Below are 10,078 nucleotides of genomic sequence, written 5' to 3'. Positions count from 1 at the left end.
CTTGCAGCCTCCAGAACAGTGAGAGAATACATTTCTATTGTTTTAATAAAAACAAATAACTGCACATTGTAAATCCAGCTTGCTTTTTTAATGAATAAAAGTACACTCTGAAAGCTACTTCCTTCCAATTACTTATAAGCTGAAATTCTGTTATATCTTTACAGAAATGTCTGAAGAGACTTTTTTATAGTTAACTTTGTCTTTCATATAAACTAAACTTTTGTGTTAACAAGGTAACTGAAGGAAAGAATACCATGACTAGAAGCATTATACAAGTAATGTTGTAGGCTTTTCAACTGAACTATTATTGTTTCTAATATATACCTCTAGAACAAAGCTACATTAATATTATCAACCTGGTTCTTCCCCATTCTATACTAAGACTTTCCTCCCCAAAGATGGTTTCCTCCCCAAATCATGCCACAAATTAAGACTTTCTTGCTAAAAAGCTTATCACCCAAGTTCTGATTACTATTTTTTTTAAGATTATGAGAAATTTTGCTTTTACAGAATTAAACCCTCTTAACTCAGCATATCTGTGATTTATCATTATAAGTTCACATGAAAAAGCTTGTGGAATCAGTCTTTTTAGCTCATTGACGTTTATAGAATTTTTGTTGAGTCACATGTGAGGATGCTCCATACAGATTTTAGGAGCTAAGATGAGGTTTCTTCTTGGGGGATGTTCATCTTCTTTATCTTCTTCTTTTTCTTCTTCATCATCTGGATGATCCACTAAACGAACCACACTGCTACCACTTGGGCTACCTGTTCCAATAGCAGCACAAGCAGAATAAGATGAAGAGAATTTGAAGTCACCAGAAGATGTTCTTTTGGGAGAGTCTACCTTGTCTTCATGTTCTTGGGTTCTTTTAGTCTCCATAAATTCATCGTCATCTTCCAGTGGTGCATAACTGCTTCTCCTTCTTGGGTTCTTTTAGTCTCCGTAAATCATCGTCATCTTCCAGTGGTGGCATAACTGCTTCTCCTTCTTGGGTTCTTTTAGTCTCCGTAAATTCATCGTCATCTTCCAGTGGTGGCATAACTGCTTCTCCTTCTTGGGTTCTTTTAGTCTCCGTAAATTCATCGTCATCTTCCAGTGGTGGCATAACTGCTTCTCCTTCTTGGGTTCTTTTAGTCTCCATAAATTCATCATCATCTTCCAGTGGTGGCATAACTGCTTCTTCTGCATCTTCTATAAAATACATTTCTTCTTTCAGCTCCATTTCTTCTATGGTACCTCTGCAAACTACTATATTTTGCAGTACATAATGTACATTCGTTTGTATTTGACTTTGTCTGTCTCTCTCTTTTTCATATTTAATCTTCAATCCTTTGAATGTCTGAACATATTCAATCGATTCAAGTGTGTTATAAAACTTTTCAACTATATGTGAAACAAGAGACTTGATATTTTCCACTCTTATGTATTCAAATAGCTCAAGAATAGCTGAATTCAACATATTGTACCGAGTTCCATTATCTAGAAGAGCATTTACAACTGGCTCAAAATGATTTCCCTTGATGATGTAATTATTATAAATTTCATCATTAAGGCTGATCATCCTTCTCATAAAGCGAAGAGCACACAAAATCAGGTGAGTATGCTTTGAATTCGTCAATATCAAGGCCTTTCTTAGCAAGTCTTTGCTCAAGATATAGTTTCTTATGTAGTATGTATGATGTTGTATACAAAATGTAAGTAGCTCTAAAATCAAAGCAAGCAGTTGTGCTGTTTGATTATTATTGGGGCAATTTTTGTTTTTGTCATATCCAACTATATCATCCTCCTCACAGTTGTGTTCTGAGGTGGCGGCCAAAAGTGGTGCTGTAAATTTATGCATGCAATGTTTGTAGAAGAAATGTAGAAATTCACTTCTTTCACTTTTCTCAGATGTTGTCAGCATGTTGCGTGGATCAAGTAGAGTATGGAGAACTACCATCAAATGAACGGCACCTCCTAACTCAGGATCAGTATCACAGATCATTTGTTTAATTATTATATTAATGAAAAGGTCACTGTCTTTGTACACCTGGGATTCTGAAATTATAAATTCTCGGATCCTGGATGGACTGTACTCCACTAGATAAGCACATATAACTGCAGCAGCTGACCTCACTCGCAAATCATCCCTGATCATTATGATTTTAAGAACAGGAAGAATTCCCAACTGTGTCAATGTTTCTAATAGTGCATCTTTGCTTTGAGGCTGTAATTCCTGAGAAAATGAACATAATTCCTTGAAAAAAAATAGCAGTTCACGCCGTCTATCATCATGTGTAGTCTCATCCTTTAACTGTGCAAAAACTTCATACAAAAATTTGTGATCTTTCTGCAGCATGCTTACTATCTCAGCCTTGTTGGATAAAATAAACGTTGTAAGTGTAGAAAGCAAATTGTCTTCAAATATGGAAGGCACAGGCAAAAGAATGTCATGAATGTACTGTACTCTGTATGTCTGATGTATTTTTTGCCTAAGTTCAGAGTTAGTTATTGGTATAACTTCCTTGAACTTTGCATCGTTGGTCAAAAAGTCCCTATGCCTTTTTGGCTGATCCAAAGCAGGATCATACTCAAGGCATCCCACCACATCCATGATACACTCGTCAGAAAACATTATCTCAAACAGACATGACTTGTTGAGGGATAAAATTCCCTTAATAATTTCATGCAAACGGTATAAACCTTCAGTGTTCTCTAGGTTTTCACAAGTGTGGAACAGTTGCAGTAGTTTTTGAATATAAGCCTCATTTTTCAAGATCAGAGCCAGTCTTTCCCCACGGATAGGTGAGGAGAGAACTGAGTTAACTATGCTAGCAATTTGATCAAGTGTATCGAGTTCACAGTCAGGCAGCACAACCGTATTACCAATTACTGACATTTCATCAAAGTCTTCTTCTGGTTCATCTGAAATGTTCTGTGTGATTTGGACAGACGGATCCTTACCTTGAACTCGACAAATTTCTTTCCAAATATCCTGGCAGCCGGCTGGGTCCTGGAATTTCAGCACCAAACCATGGTTTTCAGTTTCATACCAAACAAGTAGTGTCTCTTCATGTTTCCGATAGGCCTGTCTGGAGGTATCTGTGACCGCAGGATGACTGACCCATCTGAATCTGACCGAACAAGCAGAGACGTGCCCTGGAATTGCTCGTCGTAGGTGAATGAGACCTGACCGGTGCCTAGATCGTTCCATTCCTGGTCTTCGTTCAGGACATAGACGTTTACACTGTACTTCAGGCCCGCCATGGCGTCCTCTGGCCTCGCCCCGTGAGGTCTGGTCTCGGCGCACTGCTTCCGGTACAGCGTGGAAGCGGCTGTTATTTTGACAACGATGGTGGCCGAGATGGCACCCCTGATAGAAGACTGCGAATCAGTAGTGGCTAGAGGGGCGGAGCCAAGGCTCTGGAGAGGTCAGAGGGTGGCAGGGTTCCTTCCTGTTCCGTCTGGAGCCCTGTTACCTCTCACTTTCCACTTTCCCCCACCTCAAGCACACTGAGAATCTTCTCTCCATTGCCCCCCAGTCCCCCATCCCCTACTATCTCTTAAAAAGTGAGTCTCAGGCTGGGTGCGGTGCGCTCACACCTGTAATCCCAGCACAGCACTTTGGGAGGCCGAGACGGGCGGATCACATGAGGTCAGGAGTTCGAGACCAGAGACCAGCCTGGATAAAATGGTAATACCCTGTCTCTACCAAAAATACAAAAATTAGCTGGGCGTGGTGGCGGGTGCCCGTAATCCCAGCCACTCGAGAGGCTGAGGTAGGAGAATGGTTTGAGCCCGGGAGGCAGAGGATGCAATGAGCCGAGATCACACCATTACACTCCAGCCTGGGGGCAAGAGTAAGACTTAGTCTAAAAAAAAAAAAAAAAAAAAAAGAATATCTTGGACTGTTCTCCATTGTCAAGAAAAGCGTCATTCTGGCAGGAATCTTGTGATTTCCCCAGAATTCTTCCCCAAAAGAATGCGCTTATGTAACCATTACTGTACTTGTTTAAAGTAGTTGTTACCAAGTTCACAAATGGAAGCTTAGAAATTAGAATATGATTTTTCTATAAAGGGTTTTGTTTCTCTGAAACATTTTCACTCATCAGGTATTTGGGAATGGAGCCTTAGGAACTTTGATAAAAGAAACTTTAATCACCTGTGTCCTGACAAAGTTCACATTTCACATTCTGTGTCCAGAAAAGGCTGGTCCAAAAAAGAAGCAGGAGCAAGTGACCTATAGACCATTAGCAAAAATCAGAGAAATGGTATTCAGTCTTCCCAATAAGGCTTGGCATGAATCTGTATTATTCACTTAGACATCCTTTGGGGAGGATTGTTTTAAGAAGGAGTTGGTTAACTCCTCTGGTCTGTTTAGCTCATCCTAAAGCTCTATCTTCTAGCACAATGGGGAAAACATTTCCCCAACTTTTCCCACTCCATGAGGACACTCCTCATCCGTAGGTAAGGACTGGGCCAGAGGAAAACTGTGAGCTGAAATTAGCCAACAGTGAGTATTGGCCATCACAGATCAATTATTTTATTTCTTTTCTTAATAATGATAATAATAATCACAGCAACTAATAATACTTGAATGCTTATTATGTTCAAGACACTGACAAGAACGTTAGAGCTACTTTCTTACTTAGTTTACGTAATGATCCAATGGTGTAGGAGTATTAGTAATCTTTTTAGGATCAGGAAATAAACTTAGAGAAGTTAAATAAATTGCCAAAGGTCACACACTAATAAGTTGAGGAACTCTGTGTTCAACATGTCTTTCTGCTTCCAAATTGGTTTTCTCACTCATTGAACTATGCTATCCCCTTCTTTTCTTGGCCTTCATTACACTTTATTTCACATTTCTTCCATCTATATAATTTGTAATCAACATAAAATTATCAAGACAAGATGGAAGTCACGCACTTCCTCCTTTAGATCCACATCTGTGTATATAGCCAACTGAAAAATAGAAGCTTGGATATGGCAACTCTGTTAAATATAATTTTAATAGTAGCCAAGTTGATTTTTGATGTAGCAGCAAGTTTTGCAGTTTTCTTTTAAAACATATTTTTCCAAAACATTAACCCTGTTATTGCAAGGGAGAGCTAAGAATTGGGGCACATCAAGCACATTTGGACTTGAAGAGTCCTATTTGTAGCAATCACTTCATTTTACATAGCACTGGAGATGTGTGACAATTCTCAAGTAGAAAAGAAAAATTTCCACATACCTCTTTTGTAATATGGCCTATAGTAGATTATAATTCAAGAATATTACTTATGACAGTACAGCTGAGGCTCTTGGGTAATTGAATGCAAAATGACAATTATTTCATAGGAAAATTTAAATGAATGCCAGGAGACTGCTGGTTAGAAGCATTTACAAATTATAAATAATATTTAAACATAAAAATTAATAAATGACATGAGAATGATATATGTACTAAACAAATCTTCTTTCAACACGACAGAATGTGCAAATACACAACAATAATATGACATGTATGCTAATGGTCTAATTTTTTTTTCTCTGCTGTGTTTATATTGAAGTCTCTGTCAGAATCAATTATAATACTGTCAATCCCTTGAATATGCCTTCAAGTTCCATTCTCTGAGAGACGTTCAGCACAAATCTCTGTGACCTCACAATTTCATCACTGGGAGTTTCCCTTAGGCCAACTAAGGTTCCTTTATCTTCATCAGGTTAACTAAAGTCTCTACGATCTGAAAGTCTTATATTCACATTTCTTAGTGGTATTTCTGCAGTAGTTTCTTTCAGTTCCTGTCTTTATTTGGTTTGATAAGTAGAGCAATGTCCTGTTTTCTTCATCAGTTAACTTTTTTTTAATTTTTACAGTTGTTTTACAGGGAGCAAAGTAATAAGGATAAAATATTCTAGGAGCTGTGTAAATCCTTTAAATATACATTATTTATTTTTCATTTAGTCCTCATAAAAATTGACCTAAGAAAAATATTATACTACCTTATTAGAGAGGAAAAAATTTGAAACTCCAAAACTGAGTCAAACATTTGGTTCAAACCCCTGTTGTAAGTGATGATGCCAGAACTTGAAACCAGTCCTTTTATAGTTCCAATTCTACCCTTTGCCCTTCCCAATATGCAGTGTTCTCTCTGAGACAGTATATAAATTTGTATAGCAGATGTTTACAACAATGTAGTTTTTATTCCAACTATGACTGTTATTTGGTGTTTCTTCATTTTATTATATGAAGAAAAATATTTGAGGGCTGTTCAAAATAAAAATGTGTAGACTGAGTCTTAAGATTAAGAATTCCTCTTTTGTTTTGCATGCTTGCCCCTCTCACATTTCCTCCCTATGACCATAGGGTAGTAAGATTTAGTTCTTCATGACTCTGTTCTAAAATAAATACTTTACACGAGGATCTTGTAATTCATCCACATCTTAGACCACTGGGGTTTAATTTTTACACTTGATCTTAGCCAAAAGGCTGAGAAGTGAGGGTTTAATTTTTATATTTCCAGAGTTCTTTAGAAAACAAAAAAGGAGTGAGTCACACATTTTCTGAATTTTAGGTACAGTAAACTCACACAAAATGTTTATACAGTCACTTGCCACATAAAGACATTTAGGTCAACAATGGACTGCATATATGACATTGGTCCCATAAGATTATAGTGGAACTTAAAAATTCCTGTCACCTAGCTGTCATAACATTGCAGCCCAATGCATTACCTTATCTATGTTTAGATATGTTTAAATACATAAATTTTACCATTATGTTGTAACCGCCTATAGTATTCAGTACAGTGACACGACGTGCAGATGTGTAGCCTAGGAGAAAAAGCTATACCATATAGCCTAGGTGTGTAGTAGGCTATACCATTTAGGTTTGTGTAAGTATACTCTATGGCATTCACACAATGACAAAATTGCCTGAAGATGCATTTCTAAGAACATATCCCTGTCATTAAGCGACACATGACTATATATGAAATATTTTGATGTCTAAATATTCTATCTATAAGAGGACAGAGCATTTCATAGTGGGAAAAACAAAGTGATTTTTGGTTTTATGGAATGGCATTAAAATATGGTTATTCAAATGCATCTCATCTAAAATTTTCAACTTCAAAATAATTAGCGTAAAACACACCTACATGTTTACTACAAGTTTTCTAGCTAACTTATTCTGTGGAATGTTGCCTTTTATGGCATATCTTATGGGAATATCTGAAACACAAGGCAAGCAGTGTCAACTCCATCTTTTCTGTGGCTCAGGTGAAAAATATGGAGTAATTCTTGACTTTTCCCTTTTTCTTGCTCCCCACATTTCTTCTAATATATACTGTCCATCTGACTTTCAAAAAGTGTTCAGAATCCTGCCACTTCTCATCACATTTGTTATCATTATTACTACCAGTGACAAAGCCACCGTCATCTCTAGTTTGCAAATTTTTAGTAGTCTCTTCTCTTAGCTTCCACCTTTTCCCTACACTAGTGTATTTTCAACACAATAGCTAGAAATGATTCTTTCAAAACGTAAGTCACATTCTCCCACTTCTTTGCTAAAAATTAATGTTTTTACCTTAGAACAAAGCCAACATTCTAAGTATAGTCTATCCATCCCAATAAGATCTGGCCCCTTTGATCTACTTGAGCTCTTCACCTAGTAGTCTCTTTCTTCTTTATTCTGCCCCAGCAACACTATCTACCTTGCTGTGTCTGAAGTACATTGGGCACACTTGCCTCAGGACCTTTGTATCTGCCCTTCTTTCTACCTGGAACACTCTATTTCTCAATGTCTATGTGACTAACACCTCATTTTCTTAAAAAATTATTCAAATGTTCTTGTTTTTCTAGTGACACCTTCCCTAACCACCTCTTTAAAATTGCAGGGACTTCCCATTCCAACTCACTCATCACTTTTCTTCGATGTATATTTTCTCCATAGTACTTAGCATCATTTGATCATTTTGAACTTCATTTATTCTGTTTTCTGAAACCAGACTATCAACTGCATGAAGGCTGTGATTTCCTTATTTTGCACACTGCTCTGTCTCTAGCATCTACCATAGGCATCGTACACGTAGTTTCTCAGTAATTATTTGCAGTATAAATGCATGAATAAATAAACATTCTTTATAGGATGATTTCCCATAATCCATTTATTTATTCCACGAACAGTCATTGAAAAACCCCTATGGCCAGGCCCTATACCAGGCACTGGGGATGAACAGTGAATTTGAACTTTATGTTCAGTCCTGTTATGGAATACCTAGATAGTCTTATCAGGAGATTTTTTTTTTTTTTTTTTTTTTGGTAGGAAAGAAAGAACTTTATGACCAGCAGTCAGGGCTCTTGGGCGAGGTTCACAGGTCCTCTTAAGTGGGGCCAGGGAAGTCGCACAGGCGCTCTCGGGGGAGGTTCCTCTGTCCACAAGCAATGGGGCCGGGGAAGTTCAAGCCGGCAACTGCCGGCAGCGACTTTTATGTCCTGGGCTTGGAAATGGGAGGGCAGTGGGTGGGATAAGGGCGTGCCAGGGGCGTCTCCGTAGTGAGTTTCCGTTTCGTCAAATTGATGTCACGTCGCGCCTGCTCAGTTGGTCTGCTGTTTTCCCGGGCGCAGGCTGCATTTTCCCGCGCGGGGGTAAGTTGGATGATGCAGAACCCAGAAGTAGTAGGGGCTGCGTCTTTTCTGTTCACCTTCCTCCATCTTGTCCTTTTCCCCTTCACTCAGACAATCTTTTTTTTTTTTTTTTTTTTTGAGATTCTGCCATATTTTCAAGCAATTTCTGGGGCAGTACTATTTATTTATTTATTTATTTGTTTGTTTGTTTGTTTTTGTTTATTTATTTATTTATTTTTTTGAGATGGAGTCTCGCTCTGTCACCCAGGCTGGAGTGCAGTGGCCGGATCTCAGCTCACTGCAAGCTCTGCCTCCCGGATTCACGCTATTCTCCTGCCTCAGCCTCCGGAGTAGCTGGGACTACAGGCGCCTGCCACCTCGCCCGGCTAGTTTTTTTTTTTTTTGTATTTTTTAGTAGAGACGGGGTTTCACCACGTTAGCCAGGATGGTCTCATTCTCCTGACCTCGTGATCTGCCCATCTCGGCCTCCCAAAGTGCTGGGATTACAGGCTTGAGCCACTGCGCCCGGCCTTATTTATTTATTTTTTAATTTTTTAATTTTTTTTATTATTATACTTTAAGTTCTAGGGTACATGTGCATAACGTGCAGGTTTGTTACATATGTATACTTGTGCCATGTTGGTGTGCTGCACCCATCAACTCGTCAGCACCCATCAATTCATCATTTATATCAGGTATAACTCCAATGCAATCCCTCCTCCTCCCCCCTCCCCATGATAGGCCCCAGTGTGTGATGTTCCCCTTCCTGAGTCCAAGTGATCTCATTGTTCAGTTCCCACCTATGAGTGAGAACATGCAGTGTTTGGTTTTCTGTTCTTGTGATAGTTTGCTAAGAATGATGGTTTCCAGCTGCATCCATGTCCCTACAAAGGATGCAAACTCATCCTTTTTTATGGCTGCATAGTATTCCATGGTGTATATGTGCCACATTTTCTTAATCCAGTCTGTCACAGATGGACATTTGGGTTGATTCCAAGTCTTTGCTATTGTGAATAGTGCCGCAATAAACATACGTGTGCATGTGTCTTTATAGCAGCATGATTTATAATCCTTTGGGTATATACCCAGTAGTGGGATGGCTGGGTCATATGGTACATCTAGTTCTAGATCCTTGAGGAATTGCCATACTGTTTTCCATAATGGTTGAACTAGTTTACAATCCCACCAACAGTGTAAAAGTGTTCCTATTTCTCCACATCCTCTCCAGCACCTGTTGTTTCCTGACTTTTTAATGATTGCCATTCTAACTGTGTGAGATGGTATCTCATTGTGGTTTTGATTTGCATTTCTCTGATGGCCAGTGATGATGAGCATTTTTTCATGTGTCTGTTGGCTGTATGAATGTCTTCTTTTGAGAAATGTCTGTTCATATCCTTTGCCCACTTTTTGATGGGGTTATTTGTTTTTTTCTTTTAAATTTGTTTGAGTTCTTTGTAGGTTCTGGATATCAGCCCTTTGTCA

General features: G+C 38.5%; 1 protein-coding gene across 1 annotated transcript; it reads right to left on the bottom strand.

Moving 5' to 3' along the window:
* Positions 1-650: 650 nt before the first annotated feature.
* Positions 651-3,250, bottom strand: PPP4R3C (protein phosphatase 4 regulatory subunit 3C). The gene is given in 4 exon segments (XM_033201781.1): positions 651-688; positions 691-909; positions 1,040-3,061; positions 3,064-3,250. Coding segments are annotated over 4 exon segments (2,466 nt in total).
* Positions 3,251-10,078: the final 6,828 nt, after the last annotated feature.

This window comes from Trachypithecus francoisi, unplaced genomic scaffold, assembly GCF_009764315.1.
Source record: "Trachypithecus francoisi isolate TF-2019V2 unplaced genomic scaffold, Tfra_2.0 Lachesis_group6, whole genome shotgun sequence".
NCBI lineage: Eukaryota > Metazoa > Chordata > Mammalia > Primates > Cercopithecidae > Trachypithecus > Trachypithecus francoisi.
This window is presented reverse-complemented; position numbering and strand designations above follow the sequence as displayed.